The sequence below is a fragment of the Enhydra lutris genome, unplaced genomic scaffold, assembly GCF_002288905.1.
Source record: "Enhydra lutris kenyoni isolate GAN:26980312 unplaced genomic scaffold, ASM228890v2 scaffoldscaffold28, whole genome shotgun sequence".
NCBI lineage: Eukaryota > Metazoa > Chordata > Mammalia > Carnivora > Mustelidae > Enhydra > Enhydra lutris.
The window spans coordinates 19,981,838-20,007,755 of NW_019154112.1; the positions used below are offsets into that span (position 1 = coordinate 19,981,838).

At 37.5% G+C, this 25,918-nt stretch overlaps 1 protein-coding gene across 2 annotated transcripts in view; it reads right to left on the bottom strand.

Annotated features, from left to right (window-relative positions):
* The window catches only part of LOC111152363 (DNA primase subunit 2), a 330,198-nt gene that overhangs the window by 249,641 nt on the left and 54,639 nt on the right, over positions 1 to 25,918 (bottom strand). For both annotated transcript variants that reach the window (XM_022510876.1, XM_022510877.1), the window contains exons 6-7: positions 14,954 to 15,055; positions 12,237 to 12,374 (exon numbers count right to left, since the gene is read on the bottom strand). In XM_022510876.1, coding sequence (XP_022366584.1) covers positions 12,237 to 12,374; positions 14,954 to 15,055 — 240 coding nt within the window. The remainder of the gene's footprint in view (positions 1 to 12,236; positions 12,375 to 14,953; positions 15,056 to 25,918) is intronic.

Below are 25,918 nucleotides of genomic sequence, written 5' to 3' on the forward strand. Positions count from 1 at the left end.
TTATGCTTTCATGGGCAAAATGAAGAGGCATTACTGGTATTTACTGAGAGCCTCTCATAATAAGAAAGAATTGCACTAAAGCACTACCACATGGAACAGGACAAGCAAGCATGTCCATTGATATCTATAAACCTAGAGTTTACATTCTAGCTGCCAAAAATAAGGGCAAGAAAACACACAAATGATTATCACACAACTCTAAAATCCTTGCCTGCTCTAAAAATTCTATGTATATGTACCACTAACATTTGCTGGCAACTAAAAAGCCAAGAAAACTTGAAATAAGTGATTCATTACAATTCTTGCCACCAATAATTTCCATAAGCACAAAATGCAAAGGTATACTAAGCATTATAGGGAAAAAATGGTAAAATCGAAACTCCTTAAAATATTCTTCTTCACAAAAACGAACCCCTTCAAAAGAACACCTTAAAAAATTACTAGCACTTTGAAACTTTTAAGCACTTTCATGTACATTACTGATTTTTCTCAGTGAATAAACCTTTCTTTTTTTTTTTTTTTTTTTTTTTTAGATTTTATTTATTATTTGACCGAGGGAGAGACAGAGATCACAAGTAGGCAGAGAGAAAGGGGGAAGCAGGCTCCCCGCTGAGCAGAGAGACCAATGCAAGGCTCGATCCCAGGACCCCGAGATTATGACCCGAGCTTAAGGCAGAGGTTTAACCCACTGCCAGCCAGGTGCCCAATGAATAAACCTTTCTATCAAAAACCTAGAATATCTCACTAAAACAAGAAAATAACTGTTACCGAATCCTATTCTGTGAATGGTGCCAAAAGCCTCATTTTCTAAAGTAAAATACATATGGAGAAAGATGGCAAAACTGACTTCTTCTTTTGTGGTATCTAGCTCATTGCACCTGACTGATCCCCATAACCCAACCCCGAAATAGTTCAGTATTTGGTCCTCTTCTCTTTTTATTCTTCACTCCTTAGAAATTACATCCACTAGTTCAGGTTCAAATTTCACAACCATGTGGGTAACTCCCAAATCTGTGTCTTAATCTCCAAGAATTTTTCTAAATTTTAACCGAGATTTACCAGAATGTCCTATTAATCCAAGAAACTGAACACCCCCAATACCAAAATCACTTTCTATCCCAAATAGCTCTGTCTCACATCCCTATTGCTAAAACACATATCCAATGGTAACACAAGCAGTTTTATTCAAAATGGTTTCCAAAATAAGAGCCAAGATGCTCTTCAACAGACAAATGGATAAAGAAGATATGGTTCATATATACAACGGAATATTACTCAGCCATCAGAAAGGATGAATACCCAACTTTTGTATCAGCATGGATAGGACTGGAGGAGATTATGCTGAGTGAAATAAGTCAAGCAGAAAAAGTCAATTATCATAAGGTTTTGCTTACTTGTGGAGCATAAGGAATAACATGGAGGACATTAGGAGAAGGAAAGGAAAAGTGAATTGGGGGAAATCAGAGGGGGAGATGAACCATGAGAGACTGTGGACTCTGAGAAACAAACTGAGAGTTTTGGAGGGGAGAAGGGTGGAGGGATGGGTGAGCCCAGTGGCAGGTATTACAGAGGGCACGTACTGCATGGAGCCCTGGGTGTGATGCATAAACAATGAATCTTGGAACACTGAAAAAAAAAAATTAAATTTTTTAAAAATGGTTTCCAAAATAGATATATGCAAGATGACCTACTGAGATAGAGAAAGAAATTAACTATCTATTCCCTTTTTTCTTCTTTTTTAAAACTACTTTCTAATGTCTACATCTGTACATTGAAGATGTGTGATACTTTAAGTAAGGGAGCACAATCAAAAAGTCCAGAAACCACTAACATACAGACTAAAACTCAAACTCATAAGCCTGGTGATATCCACTGTTACAATTTGATCTTCTACTATTCTTCATAGACATTAAATCCAAGCAAACATACCACTAACCAGTCTCCAAACACAGCCTAGGCATTCCAGCACCCCAATCATTTAGCTCTACTACTCTCTGCAAACTGTTCATCTCTCCATCTAGCAAATCACTTAAAGCCAAGGTCAACTCCATTCTCAAAATTCCCTCAGTTGAGGTGACAGAACTCTCAGGACAATGCCCATTTCAACCTAGTCAATGAGTCTTTCCTGTACATTTTAGCTCTCCCTACTATATAAAAGGGATCTTGAGGGTCAAAGTCCCGTCTCATAAATGTCCCATCTCCCATCCTATCCTAGGCACTACATAGTAAACCTAACATGTTAAAGAAATGCTTGTTGAATGGACACAATTGTAAGCTGGACATTATATAAGGTTGAATAAACCACTATCTCACAAACCAAGTAACGATCTAGTTCAGGTTAGCATCCTCAGTCAACCAGTGTGTCTCAAAATAGAAGGAGGATGTTTACTTCTTTCCGCAAAATGATTCTTTCCATTAGTTTCATGGCTTTCAACTGCAACATTTTGTTTCCTACAGATCAGTACCATGAGAGAATAAATGGGCCGGGGTCGCATACTAAATAAAGGTGCAGGTGAAGCATTAGCTGCAGCACTGATTGATTCATTGTAACCGCCTTAAAATGACATTATATAATCAGGAAGAAATATTAGAAAAGACACTGTAATCAATCTAAAACCCAAGAAAATCAACTAGTTAGACATAAAACAAAAATTCTTGTGTAATTACAAATTAAGTAACCATTCAAGAAAATTAATTATATTTAACCACAATTTAAGAAACTAAACTGAATACAGCTTTTTAAAAGAGGATAAAATATTTAAGAGGATTGTAAGCTCTTTAGAAATAAAAATTACTTGATCAAGTGCTTATAAAGAACATTTTTCCAAAGCAGCAAAACATGGTGAGCCACAAACTTAACTAGTATTCTAAAAATGTGAAAAGGAAACCCTTTTCAAAAAAAGAAAATCTTTCCTTTCGCTGTGACTTTGAGAAAGGGCTTCTTATTTGCCTGCCATTATTTCTTTGGGAACTTATCAAAGTCCTTCTTTCTATATCTAAATTAGAAGCGAGTAAATAATACTTTCTGAAAGTCTGTATTTTTAATTTGTACCAGCACCTTCTAATGATGAATCTCACAAAGAGGTGAAATTAGTCGCACTATGCCAGAAAAAAGATAATTTACTTTAAGGAAATTCAGCTACAATTTAAGAAGCTGTCACATTTTTCCAAAACAAACAAAGCATATTCTACTGCTTCATGACACAGAGTAAAGGTTGTATGGAAACTCGTGATCAGTTGTGCGCCCTCCTTGGTTCTCCACTGAAGAGCCACTCTCTCCTATGTGATCTCATGGAATCTCATGGCCTCACCTCCTCCTCCCCAGAAATCTAACTTCTAAATCCAACTTCATAGCTGCCATCTCCAATTGGATGACTAATAAAGCACCTCCCACTTGACCTAGTCAAAACAGAACTCTTGGTTTTATTCTACGTACTTCTCTCACAGGCCTCCCCATCTTGGTAAAAGGCATCACCCCCTAATCAGTTATTTAGGCCAAAAGTCTAGGCAGTGTAACACAGTGGTCCAGAATAGAGACTCCAAGTCCCGATCACATGGATTCAAATATTGCCTCTGCTCCTCTCTACCTGTGCAGAGATGTCATAAGCCTCCGAATACTGACAGCACCCACCTGATATAGTTACCATGAAGATTAAATATGCTAATTCATATAAAGCATTTAGAAATGCACCTGGCAAATATTAAATCCAGTTCCAGCTATCATTATGATTATCTATTTCCTCTTTCCTCTCACACCCAGTCTGTCATGTCAGCCTCATGCAATCACCCATTTCAAGCCACCATCTAGACAGCAATAAACTTCCCAACTACTTTTCATGTTTCCATTCTTTCTTGCCCCTCAAAGTGCTTTACAAGCAGCAGCCACAGTAATCTATTTAAAACATAAATCAGATCATATCACTCCCACATTCAAAACCATCCAATGGTTTTCTACTGAGTTATGTTAAATCAAACTCTTGACCCTGGTTTTTTTTTTTTTTTTTTTTTTTTAAAGATTTTATTTATTTATTTGTCAGAGAGAGAGAGGGAGAGAGAGCAAGCACAGGCAGATAGAATGGCAGGCAGAGGCAGAGGGAGAAGCAGGCTCCCTGATGAGCAAGGAGCCCGATGTGGGACTCGATCCCAGGACGCTGGGATCATGACCTGAGCCGAAGGCAGCTGCTCAACCAACTGAGCCACCCAGGCGTCCCTTGACCCTGGTTTATCCAAAGTCCTGTATCGAGTCATCGCAGGCCCATCTTGTACTACCCTGGGCTGGCTCACTACACTCCAGCCACACGGGCCTTTTACATTCTGCAAAAATGCCAAGATTCTCTTCTGCCTGAAACACTTTCCTCTGTATTTGTTCAGCTGGCTCCTTCATGTTAGACACAATAGTGTTATTATTTATTTCTTTGGTAATTGTCTACCTCCACTACAATATAAGATTTAAAAAAACAAAAAAAAACTCATCTATCTTAAGTACTGTGTCTCTAGTACCCAAAACAATATGTGGGTGAACAAAAAGTTATTTAAAAAAATAAACCATTGGGATGCCTGGGTGGCTCAGTCCATTAATCGTCTGCCTTCAGCTCAGGTCGTGATCCCAGGGTCCTGGGATCAAGTCCCACATTAGGCCTCCTGCTCAGTGGGGAGCCTGCTTCTCCCTCTGCCTGCTCTGCCTGCTGCTCCCCCTGCTTGTGCCCTCTCTCTGACAAATAAATAAATATAATATTTTAAATAAATAAACCAACCATTAACTGAAGTAACTGGCCAAAGCTTCTAAAATTGTTATGTGAGGCAAATAAATGCATCTTTCCCTCATTCTTTTCCCTAACTGGTTATCGATTTATTGCAACTCAGCTCCTAATTCAACTTTTTTGCCTGTTCTATAACTGGATCCTAATATAATTTTTAGTATTTCCTCAGTTTTTAAAAATCTAAATCCTCAATAATCTAACTCCTTATAAAGATCCAGTTTTCATCAAAAGATTCCAAAAATTACAATTAGAAAATCTGAAATTTAGAGCTCCAGCAATTACTAGCCAACAGAACCCTGGACCAATTACTTAGCCTCTTGGAGCTACATTTTCCTCACTGTATAATGTAGACGGTAGTCCCTGTCTACCTCAGAGGACTGTGGTAAAGGTCCAGTGAGGCAGCAAATAATAAACTATACACAAGTGGAGGCTATTATAATCTATCAGAGCTCAATAAAACTTTACTGGGCACTTGCTAGACGTTAAATAACAAATAACAAATTTTAATTAAGACAAGAGCCCCTACTCTTACAGAATTTACATTTTTGTTGAGAGAAAAAAAACACATAATGAGCATAACTTCATCATAGTTTGGTATTTTCTTCAGAAGTAAAAAAGTCATGAAAGTCCAACAGAAACGAAGAACTTGCTCCAGACTGAAGGAGACTAAAAAAACATAACATATCTGATACAAAATTGAATCCTTCTGAAATTAAGGACATAATTCAACTGTGAAACTGTGAAACTTGAATGAGAATTGAGGATTAGATGGTACTCATGTATTGATGCTAATTTGCTTATTCTCAAAGTTGAACTGTCGTTATACAGGAGAATATCTTTGTTTATAAATGCTCACTTCGGCAGCACATACACTAAAATTGGAACAATATAAAAATTACAACCTAGGGACGCCTGGGTGGCTCAGTTGGTTAAGCAGCTGCCTTCGGCTCAGGTCATGATCCCAGCGTCCTGGGATCGAGTCCCACATGGGGCTCCTTGCTCAGCAGGGAGCCTGCTTCTCCCTCTGCCTCTGCCTGCCACTCTGTCTGCCTGTGCTTGCTCTCTCTCCCTCTCTCTCTCTCTGACAAATAAATAAATAAAATCTTTAAAAAAAAAAAAAATTACAACCTATAGTACTGGCGGCAATGAGACATCAGGTTGGGAATTTATTTTCAGAAGCCTATGGCAAAATGCTATTGTTTACTTGCAACTTTTTTGTAAGTATGTATTTCAAAATTGTAAAACATTATTAATTTTTTCGAAGTTACTTTGTTTTTGTTTTAAGTAGCATGGAGCCCAATTCAGGACTTGAATTCACAACCCTGAGATGAAGACCTAAGCTGAGATCAAGAGTCAGGCGCTTAACCAACTAAGCCACCCAGGTGCCACTTTTTTTTTTTTTTTTTAAGAGTTTTTATTTATTTATTTGACAGAGATCACAAACAGGCAGAGAGACAGGCAGAGAGAGAAGCAGAAGCAGGCTCCCCACTGAGCAGAGAGCCCAATGGCAGGGCTCCATCCCAGGACCCTGAGATCATGACCTGAGCCGAAGGCAGAGGCTTAAACAACTGAGCCACCCAGGCGCCCCTTTAAAGTTACTTTGGAGGGAGGAAAGAATGAGCAGGAGGGAAAAAAGAGAAAAGAATTTTTCCCAATAGGTTACAAAACTTAAATGAAATTTGATGAAAAAATGAAAGTGTTACTAACTTAGGAACTTACAAAAGTTTGTCTTTAATCTCCAATTTATAAAGTTTGCTGAAAACTGTACACATCCTTCCTTGCACATATATTAGAAAGATAAACTGAAGAGCAAATATGCATGTGCTCATTTTTACTGGCACCCAAACAACTTCTCACATTTTTCAGCCACAATTATTATATTATGTGCACAGATTAACAATTAGGAAAAGAGAAGGAAAAAGACCAAAATCAGCACAGGAGTGGTACCAATACTCTAGAAGCTTTTTGAAATGCATCATGACATTTTTGTTTTTCGTGGGACCTGGGAGGGCATTTAGTAAATGAGAGGGAGGGATGCCCAATGTCCTAAAAAGTATACAGCTGATTCACACAAAGAAGTGCTATCCAAAATGTCAGCAGAGAAAATGGGTGAATAAAACCAGTAATAATAAAACAAGAGGAATGGCCAACTAGTAGGCAAACATCAGTGTCTACCACAGAGATTTACTGTAGTGAAAGACACTATCTTCATCCGTAAGTAGATATGGTCCAAGGTAAGTCACAAACTACTAAAGAAACTATTTAAAAACATTAACTTTGGGGTGCTTGGGTGGCTCAGTCGGTTAAGCGTCTGCCTTCAACTCAGGTCAGGTCATGATCCCAGATCCTGGAATGGAGTCCTACATTGGGATCCCTGCTCAGCGAGGAGCCTGCTTCTCCCTCTGCTTGTATGTGTACGCGTGCTCTCTCTCTTCCTCTCAAATAAAATCTTTTAAAAACTTAAAACATAAAAACATTAACTTTACTGAAAGTTTTTTTTAAAGTAAAAAATACAGAATTAGGGAAGGAGGAAGAATATTAATAGTAAATACCTATTGTACTGGTGCTTTCATAAAGTGCCTTATTAATAAAACTAGTTAATATTTTAGTCTTCCCAAATACTGAAATAGTTGAATTATACATGTTTAGGTAACCCTGGACAGTCAGTAATAAAAATTATTTAAATGAGAAAATATTATAATTTTTAACTCAAAAGAAAAGGTTGGCCTATGCTTCTGCTGGTATCAGTATAGCCTAAAAAGAGCCACATCACAACTTTGAAGTTCTCTTTTGCTTGGAGTACCACAAAGTTATTTTAAAAAACTAGACTCATTTTAAAAGGCAAAGGTACTGCAAAATGTATTTTTATTCAAGTATAGTTAACATACATATTAGTTTCGTGTGCAATGTAACAACTCAACAATTCTATACATTACTCATCTGGACAAGTGCACTCTTAATCTTCTTCACCTATTTCACCCATCCCCTGCCAGCCTCCCATCTAGGAACCATCAATTTGTTCTCTGTACTTAAAAGTCTTTTTGTCTCTTTTTTTATTTCTTAAATTCCACATGAGTGAAATCATATAGTATGTCTTTCTCGGACTTATTTCACTTAGGATTATACCCTCTAGATCCATCTATGTTGTTGCAAATGACAAGATTTCATTCTTTATAGGTGAGTAATTTTCTTGTGTATGTGTGTCTGTGCTCATCTTCTTATCCATTCATCTGTTGATGGACACTTGGATTACTTCCATATTTTGGCTATTACAAGTAATACTGCAATAAATATATGGGTACATATATCTTTTTGCATTAATACTTTCATATTCTTTGTGTAAATAGCCAGTAGTGGAATTGCTAGGTCATATGATAGTTCTATTTTTAATTTTTTGAGGAACCTCCATACCATTCTCCATAGTGACTGCACCACCTTGAATTTCCATGAACAGGGCACAGGGGTTCCTTCTCCACATCCTTGCCAATATATTTCTTGCTTTTGTGATTTTAGCCATTCTGACATATGTGAGGTGATATCTCATTGTCATTTTGATTTGCATTTCCCTGATGATGAGTGATGTTGAGCATCTTTTCATGTGTCTTTTGGCTATCTCTATGTCTTCTTTGGAAAAATGTCTATTCGGACCCTTTGTCCATTTTTTTTATCAGATTGTTTTTTTGGTGTTGAGTTGTAGTAAGTTAATACCTTTGGACATTAACTCCTTATGAGATACATCACTTGCAAATACCGTTTCTCATTCAGTAGGCTCTTTTAGTTTTGTTGATGTTTTCTTTGCTGTGGAGAAACTTTTTATTTTGTAGTCCCAACAATTTAATTTTGCCTTTGTTTCCCTTGACAAAGGAAACATATCTAGCAAAACAGTCCTATAGCTGATGTCCAAGAGACTAATGTCTATGTTTTCTTCCAGGACTTCTATGGCTTCACATCTCACATTTAGGTTCTTCATCCATTTTCAGTTATTATAGTCTAAGAAAGTGGCCCAGTTTCATTCTTTTGCATGTAGCTGTCCAGTTTTCCCAACACCAATTGTTGAAGAGACTTTTTCCCATTGTATATTCTTACCTCCTTTGTCGTAGATTAATTGATCATCAAAGCATGAATTCATTTCTGGACTCATTTTGTTCAATTGATCTGTTTTATATTTTTATGCCAGGACCATGCTGTTTTGATTACTACAGCTTTACAGTCTATTTTGAAATTTGAGATTATGATACCACCAGTTTTGGCTATTTGGGCTCTTTTGTGGTTCCATAAAAATTCTGGAGTTATTTGTTCTAGTTCTCTGAAAAATGCTGTTGGTATTTTGATAGGGATTGCACTAAATCTGTAGATTGCTTTGGGCGGAACAGACATTTTAACAATATTGGTTCTCCCAATCCACGAACACGGAATATCTTTCCCTTTGTTAGTGTCATCTTCAATTTCTTTCATCACTGTTTTACAGTTTTCAGAGTACAGGTCTTTCACTTCTGGCTTAAGTTTATTCCTAAGCATTCTATTAGATTTGCACGTTTGATACTTGATTCAGAACTTCAAGGTTATGTGATGTGGCTCTTTTAAGCTATACTGATTCCAGTCAGAAGTACAGGCCAACCTTTCCTTTGGAGTTAAAAAGGGTAATATTTTCTGGTATAAATAATTTTTATTACTGATTAGGGTTATCAAAATATGTATAATTCAGCTCTATCAGCATTTTGTATAATTATAAAAAGAACTGTTTTCTTAATTACTTCCTGCTACTTCATTATTAGTGTATAGAAATGCAAGATTTTGGGGTGCCTGGGTGGCTCAGTCCGTTAAGCATCTGCCTTTGGCTCAGGTCATGGTCCCAGTGTCCTGGGATGGAGCCCTGCATCAGGTTCCTTGGTCAGTGGGGAGTCTGCTTCTCCATCCCTCCTCCGCTGACTCCTGCTTATTCTCTCTACCTCTCTTAAGTAAATAAATAAAATCTTAAAAAAAAAAAAAAAGAAATGTAAAATTTCTATTATTAATTATGTAATCTGTGACCTTCCTGAATTTATTTGTCAATTCTAGTAGATTTTAATGGAGTCTTTCAGATGTTTTATATATATTAGGTCATCTGCAGATAGTGGAAGTGACTTCTTCCTTACCAATTTGGATCTCTTCTGCCTCTTTTTTCCTGTAGGACTACTGTGGCTAGGATTTCCAGTAATGCATTAAATAAAGGCAGGAGAGTGGACATCCTTGTCTCATTCCTGATCTTAAGGAAAAACTTCTCAGTTTTTCACCATGGAGTATGATGTTAGTGTGTGGGTCTTTCATATATGGCCTTTATTGTGTTGAGGTACATTCCCTCTAAACCTATTTTGTTCAGAGTTTTATCAGGAATGGACGTTGTATTTTGTCAAGTGCTTTTTTTCCACATTTACTGAAACAATCATAAGGCTTTTACCTCCTTGTTGATGAGATTTATCATACTGATCAATTTGTGAATACTGAACCACCCTTGCATCCCTGGAAGAAATCCCACTTTAATGGATTGTTGAATTTAGTTTGTTAATATTTTGTTGAAGATTTTTACAACTGTGTTCATCAGATACTGGCCTATAGTTCTTTTTTGTAGTACCTTTTAGTATTAGGGTAATGCTGACTTACAGAATGAATCTGGAAGCTTTCTCTCTGCTCCTGTTTTTTGGAATAGTTTGAAAAGAGTATTAACTCTTCTTTATTCGGTAGAATTTGCCTTGAAGCCATCTAATCCTAGACTTTTGTTTGTTGGAAAGTTTTAATTACCAATTCAATTTCATTGCTACTAATCAGTCTGTTCAAATTTTCTTTTCATTACTGATTCAGTTTTGGAAGCTTAAATATTTCTAGGAATTTACTCATTTCTTCTTGGTTGTCCAATTGCCTGGCATATAATTTTCCATAACATTCTTTTATAATCCTTTATATTTCTGTGGTATCAGCAATTATTTCTCCTCTTTGATTTCTGATTTTTATATGAGTCCTTTTTTTTTTTTTTTTAATGAGTCTGGCTAAAGGTTTATCAATTTTGTTGATCTTTTCAGAGAAGCAACTCTTGACTCCATTGATCTATTTTTTCTTCAGTCTCTATTTCATTTATTTCTACTCTAATCTTTATTATTTCCTTCCTTCTACTGGCTCCAAGCTTTGGTTCTTTTTCCAGTTTCTTTAGCTGTAAGGTTCGGTTGTTAATTCGTAATTTTCCTTGCTTCTTAAGGTAGGCCTATACTGCTATTATCCTCCCTCTTAGAACCGCTTTTGCTGCATCTCCAAAATTTTGTCATTGTATTTTCATTTGTTTCCAAGTATCTTTTAATTTCCTCTTTGACTTCTTGATTGGCCCATTCATCATTTAGCAATGTGTTATTTAACCTCCATATATTTGTGTTCTTTCCAAAGTTTTCTTGTGACTTGATTTCTAGTTTCATACTGTTGTAGTCGCCAAAGATGCATGATATGATTTCAATCTTTTGGAATTTGTTGAAACTTGTTTTGTGGCCTACCATGTGATCTATTCTGAAGAATTTCCCATGTGCACTTGAAAAGAATGTGTATTCAGCTGTTTGGGGATGGAATGTTCTGGATATATCTCTTAGATCCATCTGGTTCAGTGTGTCAAACAAAGCCAGTTTCCTTGTTGATTTTCTGTCTGGATGGTCAACTCATTGATGTTAAGTAGGGTATTCAAGTCCCCTAACAAAACATGTATTTTTAAGATGTTATCACTGAAGTGTAACTCTTTCAACAAATCCACTGAAAAGCACTCATCATGTTTTGTTTTGTTAAAGATTTTATTTATTTATTTGACAAAGGAGAGAGAAAGAATACATAGGCATGGAGAGCAGCAGGCAGAGAGAGAAAGAGGCTCCCCGCCGAGCAAGAAGCCCCACGTGGGACTCAATCTCAGGACGCTGGGATCATGACCTGAGCTGAAGGCAGACTCTTAACCAACTGAGCCACCCAGGCATCCCTGATCATATTATTTATTCAAACAGCTACTACCATTTTCACTTAGCAATAGGTTGTTTATTGCAGCAGTAGCATATCAGCATTTTGATAAAGGTTTTCTTCTATATCACCCTCTACAGATACAAAATACCAATTCAGAACAGAAATCTAGGGACCATATACACCATAGGCAACAACAACTGTGAAGGGCCTCGTAAGAAATCTCTAAGGAAAAAAGGCACAACCTTGAAGACACAATCCACAGAAGCCTCTCACAAAATTCATCAGCTCACTATTAGTATTACTATAAGAAAGATAACTAAGAAAACTAACCATGGGCAGTAACAAATAAAAACCTAGTGGTTCTAGAATTACCAGTATGACATCATAAGCAATTAAAGTATCATTATAAAAATTATTTCTTAAGAAGTACAGAACAAAACTACCAAAAGCATATAATTGAAAATGTGACTATGCAGAAATAAGGTAAATACAGAAATAAAGTGAAACACTTACTGCCAAAGCCTTGGACAGTTTGGCTCTGAACTCATTCAGGACGATTGCCACAATGTCTTTAAGTGGTACATAAGCGAAGCCACTTTCCAAATAGACTTTCCTTCCTCGGAATAAATCCAGAGCATCAGCAAAAGGGATCTGAATTTATAGTGAAACAGGGAAAATAAGTCAGTACGTGTCATGATATCTCCCTAAATCTTCCTAAGTACTAAATCTAAACAAAATTCTTCCTGTAAGAAATTAACTTGTCCCAGCAGATCAAAAATAAACAAACAAAAAACCAATATATAATCCTTAAAACTAAATAACAAACATTAGTAAGAAATGACAGTCCAAAAATGTGCTCATTTCAGAGTATATGCTTTGAAAAATAATAATAAGCCAAGTTAGAATGCGTTATTTTTATTCTTAACTCATGAATTTACAAATTATAATCTTTAGGATTTTAAACACTCAAGTCAAGCCCACTAAGCATGTTGCATTCCCCTCATATGACATATTCCACAATTTTACTCTGTATCAATTATGTACATACAATATGTTCGATGACAAAAATTACTAGTAATTCTAAATTTCTTCATCTGTTTCCATTATTTCACTAGAAAAATACATTAGAAAAGTTAATCTCAACACCAAGAAATGAAAATAAAAACTGCTCAGTTCCGCTACTGAAGTACTTACCAGTAAATATCATTTAAAACACAATACTCCACTTGCATTTTTTTTAAATCCTGAGAACTACCCTAAAATTTTATGATATGAGAACATAGTATGAGTAAACTGAAAATCATCCTTACTCTCCAATACAGTTTTTTTTAAATGTGGTAAAAAATTAGGTGAAAGAAATGATCCCCAAATTACCTAGTCACCCAAGTTTTAGAGAGGAGTTAAATCTATATGCCTGGGGTGCCTAGGTGGCTCAGTGGGTTAAGCTTCTGCCTTCAGCTCAGGTTATGGTCTCGGGGTCATGGGATTGAGCCCCTCGTCTGGCTCAGCGGGGAGCCTGCTTCCCCCTCTCTCTCTGCCTGCCTGTGATCTCTTTCTCTGTCAAATAAATAAATAAAATCTTTAAGAAAAATAAATAAATCTATATGCCTAAGAGGCACCTGAAGAGCTCACTTGGTTAAGCATCCAGCTCTTAGCTTCAGCTCAGATCATGATCTCATGAGTCATGGGACTGAGGTAAGTTGGGGTCCGTGCTCAGGGGGAGTACGCTTGAAGATTCTCTCCCTCTGCCCACCCCCACACTCTCTCTCTCTCTCTCTCTCTCTCAAATAAATAAATATATATATATTTATATAAAAATATAAATATATATATTTATATAAAAATATAAATATATAATATATATATATCTCTAAGATTTTTCTACATATCCAATAAAACCACCCAATAAACAGATTATGTTTTTTAAAAAAACATATCTATGACTACAACACAGTCCTAAAGAAGTTCATCACTTAATTGAGAAAACAAGACAGACACACGTGGAAAGTCAAACAGTTCTGCAGGGTGGTATGTGTATGACACGGCACTGAACAACAGTTACACAGAACATACTGGAGGAGGCGGTTAGAGGGTTTATTTCAATGATCCAGGCAAGAGATGGGGATAGTTTGGAAGCAAGAGTTCTAGTCCAGACTCTGTGACTGACCAGACTTATGATTTCTATATATTTAATGAATGCTTCTAAATTTCAGCAAGGAAGGGGAGAGAGATGGTATAAATGACTCTTAGGTGTTCTTTAGCTCTAATATTCCATGATTCTAGCTTATTAAGGTGGTCACAGTGGAAACAAAAATGCCCAAGGAGAAGCAAAAAAATGATGTGAGGAGAGAGTAATAGGAAATGCATGGTGTGGGGAGAATAAATATTGATTCCCATACTCTACATTTGGAAAGCTGACTGAATGATGGCCTAAATGGTAGAAACAGGGAAGTCGAAATAGGGAGCTAATGTGGAAGCAGGATTTTAAATTACTGGCACTCACTGACAATAATCAGTACATGCTTTTCAAAGGAAATTGTGGTGTTGCAGCTATCAAATTTTTAAAATTAATTTCAGCTCCACCCCTTCCCCTTCTGGAATTATTCAATCCAAAAGCTATTCAATGGGTTCAAGCAGAGTAGATTATCTGTGCTGAGGAAAAGAGGGCAGCAGAGATGGCCCACTTCAAGATGCCAGAACCTGAGAAGTTGTTAAAGAAGGTTTGTCAGGGGAGAGCAAAAGGGCAGAAAATGCCAGGGCCCAAATGGAATAAGAAAGAGTCTAGGTGGGGAAAATGGTCAAAGCATGGCATCAGAGCCCAAGAGTGATGAAAAAGCTATCATGCAGAGCACTGATCCAGAACAAGGTGTTGAAGCCCAGTGGGTGAAGAGTGTCCCTACAGGGGCAGCTCAGCATGGGGAGTCGAAGCCTATGTATTTTGAGAAGAGTATTCCTTTAAGAGAATAGCCTGCTTTGGTGGGGTCAGAGTCTAGCCTAACCAGAGTCTAGTCTAACCAAATAAGGTTAGACAGTGTGTAGACTCTGTGGGACAGCCCAGCACAGACTTTTGGCACACCCTCAGCAGGGTTGAAGATGAATTCTGCATAGGAGAGGGAGAAGAAGAGGGAGTAGTAACCAGAGGCTATACGACTGGGTTTATTAACTATGTATATAAAGCTCAATGGGATATATTTAATAAAACTTAGGATGTATTTTAAAAGTTTACATACCTTATAAACTGACTCCGACTCCCAGTCTATCTTAGATCCACTCAAACTGGGTGATGAAGCAAGAATCTCTGGTTCTCGGAGCTTCTTCTCTTCATCACTTATCTAAAAGGAAATATATTTTATACAATTTAAAAAATTAAAGTTCTTAAAAAAAAAGAAATTAAAAATCTACATTCAGTTTCAATAAAATACTTTCCTATTCTAGTAAGGATTCAATACTTTTATAAAATTTTAAAGTCCTGGTATCTCAAATCATTCCTAATATGAGTAATAACTCATTACTATAATTAAGAAAGCCAAAATATGAAAGAAAATTTAAATTCAATATACATTAAAATTTCTACTCCACCATTTTCTGAGAACATATGATAAACAAACAAAAAAACCCAGAAAGTATTACAACAGATAATTATAATAAAAACTCAGGTTAGGGGTGCCTGTGTGGCTCAGTTGTTAAATGGCTGCCTTCAGCTCAGGTCATGATCCCAAGATCAAGCCCCGCTTCAGGCTCCCTGCTCCATGGGAAACCTGCTTCTCCCTCTCCCACTCTCCCTGCTTGTGTTCCCTCTCTCGCTATGTATCTCTCTATCAAATAAATAAATAAAATCTTTTTTAAAATAAATAAATAAATAAAAATTTAAAAAATAAAAAAAACTCAGGTTAACATAGACTAAAAATAGTCTATGGGAGCATAATAGTCTAACTGGGAACATGATTCCAATTCAAGAGTTATATTAATTTATTACAATACATTATTTGCAATTAAAAATGGTTTAACATATTTCTCAATTTTCTAGCTATACAAAACAATTTCAAATTTAAAACACCAGCTTTTCTAGAAATATCTGTAGATCTACTATCTCAGACTGATTACATCTTTCAAAATAAAAAGATTGATCTGACTAGATAAAAATTTCAAAATTCTAGAGAAAAAAAGATCTGTAAATGAAGATAAAATATATATCAAATATTGAGGGGAATACTTAGATCATTTAACATCCACGTTATGCTCAAAAAGCCCCAAGATAGTAGGAGGATGTAAGTACTAGTAATCTAAAAGCAAAATACACACAATAATCATTTAAGTGACAACAATAAAAGTAAATTAAAATTACACTCTTTTATAATTGTCAAGATGATCAGAGAAAAGCTTTGTAGCTTTTCCAATCACTTTTTTTTAAGATTTTATTTATTTATTTGACAGAGAGACAGTGAGTGAGGGAACACAAGTAGTGGGAGTGGGAGAGGGAGAAGCGGGCTTCCTGCCAAGCAGGGAGCCCAATGCGGGCCTCGATCCTGGGATCATGACCTAGCCAAAGGCAGACACTTGACTGAGCCACCCAGGTGCCCCTTCTGATCACTCTTATTATAGTCATCTATGTTAGTTAGGATTGGCTAAGTTATGGTGCTATAACAAAGAATTTATAAATTTCAGTGGCTTAACAAAAAATGGTATTTCCTGCTTTTCTCCATGTTCAGGAGGAATGGTGGGGAGGCAGCGGCAGGAGCAGGAATACTTCACTATCAGTGGTTCTCACCAAGCAACCAGATGCCTGAGGGAGGCTCCAATCTCCTGCATGATAAGCAGAATGAACAAGAATGGCAAACTGGTTCTTCTTAAGAGTTATGTAGGTCAATTCCACTTACATCTCATTGACAAAAACGTATCATTTTTTTTGCATACTATCCTCAAAGGAGCAGGGAAGTAATTCTATTACTTGCCCAGAAAGAAGAGAACCCAAATTTACTGGTGAACAGTATCAATGATTACAGCAATCCATTCTTCTAGTCACCAATTTACAGTTCACTCAACTTATGATACAAAATACATTCACTCCTATCACAAGTGAGACAATTTAAAAGTTCTATACAGTAACGGCATTAATCTCAAAGTTCGGTATCCACGGGTGATGCTTGGTAGTCCCTATATAAAAAGATAAAGCTGCTCATGTCCTCTCCACTTAGACACACACACACAACACCCTCCTCACACACACTCAATAAATAGTGCTACAATAGGGACAGAATAATCATGGTAAACATTAGAAAGGGGAAGATGGGGTGCTTGGGTGGTTCAGTCAGTTAAGCATCCCATCATTGATTCTGGCTCAGGTCATGATCTCAGGGTCCTGAGATTGAGCCCCACCACTGGGTTTTGAGCTGAGCATCGAGCCTGCTTAAGATTCTCTCTCTCTCCCCCTCTCCTGTTGCTCTTCCCCTCTCACAAGTATGCATTCTCTCTTAAAAAAAAAAAGGGGGGGGGTGAAGAATAGGGAGAAGAGTAAATTAAAATAATAATGCAGTATTAGTTTATACCTATTAAAATGCAGAAAGTTCAAAGATTTAGAAAATACAGTGTGTGGAGGGCACTTTGACAATACATATCAAAAAAGACTTAAAATGAGCAGACCCTAACAATTTTACTTCCAACATCAGTCTGAAGTAAATAACAGGAGAAATACATACACAGGAACAATTTCTTTTCATCACAATGCTATTTACAATAAGAAGAGGGAAAAAAAAAACCCAATGTCCAAGAACAGGTATGTAGGTAAGTAAATTTCAGTAGAACTTTAAGTTTCAGTAAAGCTAGCTATATTATTCAGATCAACCTCTCACAAAAAATCAAAGAAATAACAATGAGAAAAAAAATTTTCTAAAGACTTTATTTATTTATTTGACAGACAGAGATCACAAGCAGGCAGAGAGGCAGACAGAGAGGGGGGCAGGGAAGCAGGCTCCCTGCTGAGCAGAGAGCCTGATGCAGGCCTCGATCCCAGGACCCTGAGATCATGACCTGAGCCGAAGGCAGAGGCTTAACCCACTAAGCCACCCAGGCTCCCCAACAATGAGAAAATTTTTAAAAGCATCTTCTTTAGGGGAAACTGGGTGGCTCAGTCGGAGCCACTCAGGAAACTGGGTGGCTGGGCCTACAGTTCAGGTTATGATTCCAGGGTCCTGGGATCAAGCCCTGCAAAGAGGTCCCTGCTCAACAGAGAACCTGCTACTCCTTCTCCCTCTGCCCCTCCCCCTGCTCATGATGGCTCTCAATCTCTCTCTCTCTCAAATAAATAAAATCTTTTAATTAGTAAATAAATAAAAGCATCTTCTTTAAAGCACAGATTGTATATATATAAACTCAAGCTCTGAGTGAGTTTGTATATATGGAGTGGAGTATCTAACAAGAAATCCTCCTGCTCAAATGTCATCAGTGAAATCCCAAGCCTTGAACTTCTTTTAAGGTGGTCCCTGAATCAAATACCTCCAGACAGCTGGCATAAGCAAACTCAAATCTTCTATGAAGAAAAGCACATTCCAGTACGCCTCAAAGGATTCCTGAAAACTCATCTTCAAATACAATGTCAAGCATATTGTATTTTAAAACAAGGCTCACAATAAAACATCACTTCATAACTAACAATAAGACTCAAAATATATAGATAATAACTATATTAATATGTATTAAAAAATAAAAGACAAATATGATGGTAGCTAGGGCTCTTGAGTGGCTCAGTTAGTTGACCAACTGCCTTCAGTTTGGGTCACAGTCAGTCTCGGAGTCCTAGAATCAAGCCCTGCATTGGGCTTCCTGCTCAGTGGAAAGTCTGTCTCTCTCTCTCTCTCCCTCTGCCCTTTCCCCCTGCTTGTTCTCAATCCCTCACATAAATAAATAAAAACTTTTTGAGAAAATGATTTTTAAAAAAGATCTGAGGGGCACCTGGGTAGCTTAGTTGGTTAGGCGGCTGCCTTCAGCTCAAGTCATGATCCTGGAGTCCCTGGATCAAATCCCACATCAGGCTCCCTGCCTGGCAGGGAGTCTGCTTCTCCAGCTGACCTCTCTCCTCTCATGCTCTCTCTCTCTAATAATTAAATAAGAAAAATATTTAAAAAAAAAAATAAATAGGGGCGCCTGGGTGGCTCAGTGGGTTAAGCCTCTGCTTTCGGCTCAGGTCATGATCTCAGGGTCCTGGGATCGAGCCCCGCATCGGGCTCTCTGCTCAGCGGGGAGCCTGCTTACTCCTCTCTCTCTCTGCCTGCCTCTCTGCCTACTTGTGATCTCTGTCTGTCAAATAAATAATAAAATCTTTTATAAATAAATAAATAAAGATTTGAATAGTGGTTGCCTCTTGGAAAGCAGGAAGAGGGATTTTCTGGAGCATGAGGAGACTCTCAGGGTTGACAGCAATGTTCTGTATCTTTGCAAGTTTGAGCTGCACACACTTATGCATTTGTCAAAATTCATGAATGGTATACTTAAGAGTTGTGCCTTTCATTGTACGTAAGCTTTACCTTAAATAAAAAGAGAACTGTTAACAAACATTGAACTCTAGCTTTCTTTCTGTGCCAGTAGCACTCTTGCAAACATGGTAAACATTCCTAAAACCTGCTGCACCTTCTGCAAGAACTGTGTAAGCACCAACTCCACAAAGTGACATAGGACAAGAAAGGCAAAGATTCTTTTTACGTCCAGGGAAAGCAGCTTTATGATAGGAAGCAGAGTGAGTAAAGTGGGCAGATTTTCCAGAAAAAGGCTAACTACAAAGACTGTGCTGAGGCTTGAATGTGTTGAGCCCAACTGCAGTTCTAAGAGAATGCCATTAAGCGATGCTAGCTAGCATTCTGAACTGGGAGGAGATAAGAGAAAGGGCCAAGTGATCCAGTTCTAAGCATCATTCTTTGTTATATTATGAAGACAATAAAAGCTTGAGGTTATATTCAAACAAACAAACAAGCATTAAACTCTAGTTAAGGACATGCAGGCTGTAGTATCTGGTGGGAACTGTACCAATTTTGAAAGAGACTTACTCTGAAATGGATAAATACAGTAATGGAAAGTAAGTGATAAAACAAATACAGTAAAATGTAAACTGTAGAACCTAGATAGTGAGTACATACAGATATTCACTGTAAGATTCTTTCAACTTTCCCATATGTTTGGAATTTTTCATATTACAATTTTGGGAGCAAAATAACACAATGAGGATACTATTACATACTCACCAGAACTAAAATTAAGTTGGACAACACAGATGAGTGTGTAGAGCAATGGGACTCTCATACTGACAGGAACACCAATTTGTATAAACATTTCAGAAAATCTGGCATTACTTCCTAAGTTGAAGGTAAACATACCCATAACCCGGCAATTTTTCTCCTTAAGTATATACATTAGAGCAGAGACAAACCAACTTCTTCAAGAAAAAGCCCACCAGTTAAAATTTTAGGCTTTGCAAGCCACAGTCTCTTTCACAAGCACCCCAAGTACGTAGTTTGTCGTTACGGCAAGAAAAGAGCCACCTGTAAACCAATGGATATAGCTGTGTTAAAGTAACACTGCATTTACAAACTCTGAAGCTTATATTTCTTTTCAGAATTTTCCTTTGATAAGAAATGTTATTCTTTTAATTTTTTTCAACTACTTAAAAAGGTAAAAATCAATCTTCACTCACAGATTATGCAAAAACAGACAGCAGAGAGAATCTGGCCCATGGCCCAAATTTTGCTGACCCCTACCCTAGAGCAATGGATTTTAAGAAGTACTATTATATAAAAAAAAAAAAAAAAGAAGTACTATTATAATCACCTAGAAGGTTTTGTAAAATACAAATAGCTTCACTCCACTCCTAGAGCTTCTGATTCATAATCTCTGGGGCAGGTCCCAAAAATTCTATCTCTAACAAGTTCCCCAGTGATGGGAATATTCCAATTCTCAGACCACTGCCCTAGAGAAGCATATAAAGAAACATGAACAAGCATTATTCATATACTCATGAAGCAACATTATTCATAACAGCCAAAACTAAAAACCCAAAACTGTGTTGAAAGCAGAATAAATATAGTACATCTGTAGTATAGACTATGGTATAGCAACAAAAATAAACAACTTCACATGATATGTGTAAATCTTTTTTTTTTTTTAAGATTTATTTATTTATTTATTTGACAGACAGAGATCACAAGTAGGCAGAGAGGCAGGCATAGAGAGAGGGGGAAGCAGGCTCCCCGCCAAGCAGAGAGCCTGATGTGGGGCTCAATCCCAGGACCCTGGGATCATGACCTGAGCCGAAGGCAAAGGCTTTAACCCACTGAGCCATCCAGTCGCCCCTGATACACATTAAGTCTTAAAAACATATTAAGCAAAACAATACAGATACAAAATAAAACATACTTCATTGTTCCATTTATATAAAGTTTTTGTCTTAATAAGGAAAATTATACTGTTTAGGAATGAATATTCAGGTGGTCAACTCAAGGGGAAAAAGGTAAGGAAGTGATAACCATAAAGTCAGATATCAGGGGTTTCCTCTAGGAGAAAGAAGACAATTGGCTGAGAAAGAGCACAAGAAGTCTGAAGAGTAACAGCAATGCTATTCCTGGAAGACGGACTTAATAATAATTCACTAGACTGTATGTTTTTGTTGGACATATTTTCTGGATATGTGTTATACTTCTTACTTTTTAAAACATTTTATGTTTTTTTTTAAGATTTTATTTATTTATTTGACAGAGAGAGATCACAAGTAGGCAGAGAGGCAGGCAGAGAGGAAGGGAACCAGGCTCCCTGCTGAGCAGAGAGCCTGATGCGGGACTCGATCCCGGGACCCTGGGATCATGACCTGAGCCGAAGGCAGAGGTTGTAACCCACTGAGCCACCCACACGCCCTAAAACATTTTAAAGAAGTAAACAAAAGTGAACTGTGTTGTAATGAAATAGAATAGTAAAATTCTTAAAATTATGAATACTTACGATTACTGTTAAAGAAAGATATCCATGAACACTGTTAGGTAAAAGTAAATTAATACAACTAGGTAAGGACAAATTAAAATAAACCTTTAAGAGATTCCATGTCTGTGTTTGTGTGCATAAGTTTACGGGTGGCAGAAAAGTTTAGACCTAAGTAAAACTGTGTAACTCTGGATAAAGGGACTACAGATTGGGATGCCTGGGTGGCTCAGTCGGTCAAGCGTCTGCCAAGTCCTGGGATCAAGCCCCTCATTGGGCTCCCTGCTCAGCAGAGAGCCTGCTCTCCCTGCTCAGCAGAGAGCCTGCTCTCCCTCTCCATCTGCCTGCCGCTCTGCCTACTTGTGTGCGCTCGTGCTCTCTCTCTCTCTCTCTCTCTCTCTGTCAAATAAATAAATAAATAAATAAAATCCTTTAAAACAAAAGGGGTAGGAATACAGATTTTTATTTTCTTCCTTACACTTGCACATACTTTATTAAATTTATTCCTTCTGTATTTCATGAATGTTATTCTAATGGTGTTTTTTTATTCCAATTTCTAAATGTTCACTGCCTTCTTGCATATCCTTTTTACTTTGTTCTTTTACTTCAAAATTTAAAAAAACTGTTGGCTAGGGATGCTGGCTGGCTCAGTTGGTTAAGGTCTGCCTTCAACTCAGGTCATGGTCCCAGGATTCTGGGATCGAGTGCTGTATTGGTCTCCCTGCTCAGTGGAGAGGCTGCTTTTCCCTCTCCCTCTGCCTGCCACTCCCCCTGCCTGTGCTCGCTCTCTCTCTCTCTCTGACAAAAAAATAAATAAATAAAATCTTTAAAATATATATATATAAATGATTTTTTAAAAAAGAAATTATTGGCTAGCTTAAGTATTAAAGTGGTACTACAGAATCACCACTTTAGGCATGCCTAATGATTTCTATATTTATCCAAATCTGTTAAGTCTAAGACTACTGCTGCTTAACTACTAACGTTAGTTAAGCTTCTCTTTCTGTTTATTTCCCTGAAAGATAAAAATCCAGCATACTTTGAAAACCTCCTTGAAAGGAAATCTTACCTAGAAGGGTATTATGTTGCAGAAATCAGGAGGGGGAATTAAAAAAAAAACAAAAAAACACCACTCTGGTTGAAGTGAGGCTGGTCCCAAAGCATACCCATCCAACCCAACATCACTCCCTTCCTGCCCTTCTGTGGCCGGTTTCTAAAGAGCACAGGCAGAGAAAGCCTACAAAATAGTTAAGTAATTGCACAAATCGTACTATGAAAAGAATGATGGCACTACTACTGAAATAGAATCACAGGCTGGTGGACAGCTATCCCACCACCACGTAATGGCTTAAAATATTTGCTCATAGGTGTTATATGAAAGTCGAAATACAGCAGAGAGAAAGGTAGTCTAGGTGTGTCCACCAGATTATTTAAAAAGCCAATGGAGGTTGAGACCTAAGCATTACCATTTACTAGTTACACTAGCTGATACTATTTCATTTAATCATACCAACAACCCTACCAGGTAGATATTATCTTAGTTTTACTGCAAAGTAATAGAAGTAAAAATGAAATTGGATTTCCAATTAAAAATTGACACTAAAGTTCACAACACCATGCAGTCTCCAAATAAAATAATACTCTGCAAGAGAGTTAGACAAACATATAACATCAAAAGGAAGTTATCAATTAAAATTTTCACTGCAATTCTTCTTTAGTAATGAACAGGATAAAAATACAGAAACTAAAAATATCATACAACTAGATGTCATGCTGTAAGTCTTATAGGTAAAAATTTTAAAGGGTGTCACAGCACAAATTATATATAATCAACACTCATTCTACAGTGTTCTAAGTTGAGGCTTAGCAATAGCAAATATTTTCCTAAGAGGTAACACCAGATTATTCCACTTCAGCATTTGTTTTCTTCATCTATCTATTTAATTGACTATCTACCTTTTCCTTTGCACATAAGGGAAATCCTTCAAAACTCAAATGCACGACCAGATACACACCACAGAGAAAATGTGAGCAAAGGTACCTATAGTTTAGACCAGTTTTAGAGTCAAACTGTAATTCTCACACAGCAACTGATAAAGAAACTGATCAGGGAGACATGATGAAAGGAGAAGAAATCTTAATGTCTTCATGAAAGTTTTCATTATTTTTTAAGTGAATTTACAATTGGAAATATAAAAAGATAAATACAAAAATGGACTTTGAATTTGCCTAATGAACACTTATATGAATTTAAATAAAATCCTAGTATACATGCCTATTCTCCCCACCATTAATGAAGGTAATTATAACTGACTGCATATACTTTTTTACCCAAATAGTTTTGACTGAATTGGCTGACAAAACTGAAGTTCAGGTATGTTAATCCACCAGGGCCCTTTTATAATCAATTATTACAGCAACAAAGAAAAAAATACGCATCTTTGAACATACAGACACTTTTCCTAATATTCTTTTGGGTTCCAACTAAACAAATCCCACATCAATATATAATGCTAATGGTTCTCCAGAGTAATATAGTATCTCCCCTTTCCCTAAACTCAGCTCAAATATTTGTATTAACAATACCACAGGTGTTTATAAGCAATTAACTGCTTGCCTAGTAAATATGAGGGAAGCAGTGGAAGCACACATCACCTTACTGGTCATACAACATAATAAATTATAAGACTTTACTTGTCTTATAATTTTATATATAATCTTGACTCTGTTGTCCAAATAGTCTTTTGCCTTAGAAACAGAGTCAAGACTAACCTTTTTTCATTCAAAAGTTTTTGAATAAAAACTAGAATATTAAAGAATGTAATAAAGGGCACCTGGCTAGCTCAGCTGGTAGAACATGCTACTTTTGATCTTGGGGTCATGAGTTCAAGCCCCACACTGGGTATAGGGCTTACTTTAAAAAAACAGCAATTAGGGGCGCCTGGGGGGTTCAGTGGGTTAAAGCCTCTGCCTTCGGCTCAGGTCGTGGTTCCAGGGTCCTGGGATCGAGCCCCACATCAGGCTTTCTGCTCAGCAGGGAGCCTGCTTCCCCCTCTCTCTCTGCCTGCCTCTCTGCCTACTTGTGATCTCGGTCTCTGTCAAATAAATAAATAAAATCTTTAAAAAAAAAAAAAAAAATAGGCGCCTGGGTGGCTCAGTGGGTTAAGCCGCTGCCTTCGGCTCAGGTCATGATCTCAGGGTCCTGGGATCGAGTCCCACATCGGGCTCTCTGCTCAGCAGGGAGCCTGCTTCCCTTCCTCTCTCTCTGCCTGCCTCTCTGCCTACTTGTGATCTCTGTCTGTCAAATAAATAAATAAAATCTTTAAAAAAAAAAATAGCAATTAGTTCTTTCACTGAAATGAACTTCCCAGGGATGCCTGGGTGGCACAGTCCATAAGCGTCTCACTCTTGCATTCAGCTCAGGTCATGATCTCAGGGTCATGAGATTGAACCCCACATTGGGCCCTGAGCTCAGCATGGAATCTGCTTGAGAATCTTTCCCCTTTCTCTCCCTCCTCTCTGCCCCTCCCCATGCTCACGCTCCCACATGCTCTAAATAAAAAAATCTTAAAAGAAATTTTTAATTAAAAAAAATGTACCTTCCCAAAAAATAGAAAAAAAATTGCCGGGGCACCTGGGTGGCTCGGTGGGTTAGGCAGCTGCCTTCGGCTCAGGTCATGATCTCAGGGTCCTGGGATCGAGTCCCGCATCGGGCTCTCTGCTCAGCAGGGAGCCTGCTTCCCTCTCTCTCTCTCTCTGCCTGCCTCTCTGTCTACTTGTGATCTCTCTCTGTCAAATAAATAAATAAAATCTTTAAAAAAAAAAAATTGCCTAGTCTTGATTAGATTAGGAATAACAAATAAAATTCTAAGGAATTCAATGTGTTTCTAAATCATTCACCCAAAGTAGCCCGGTGCATTCCAAATCACACAACACTCTATCTAAAATTCATGTCGTTGCTTGTGTTACAGCCTTTCAGTAAATACTGTTTTTCCCTGGTGAATTAAAAAGTTCATCCATTTGTCACACACGTTCTAAATCGTCATTTAAGGGGCGCCTGGGTGGCTCAGTGGGTTAAGCCGCTGCCTTCGGCTCAGGTCATGATCTCAGAGTCCTGGGATCGAGCCCCGCATCAAGCTCTCTGCTCAGCAGGGAGCCTGCTTCCTCCTCTCTCTCTGCCTGCCTCTCTGCCTGCTTGTGATCTCTCTGTAAAATAAATAAATAAAATCTTTAAAAATAAA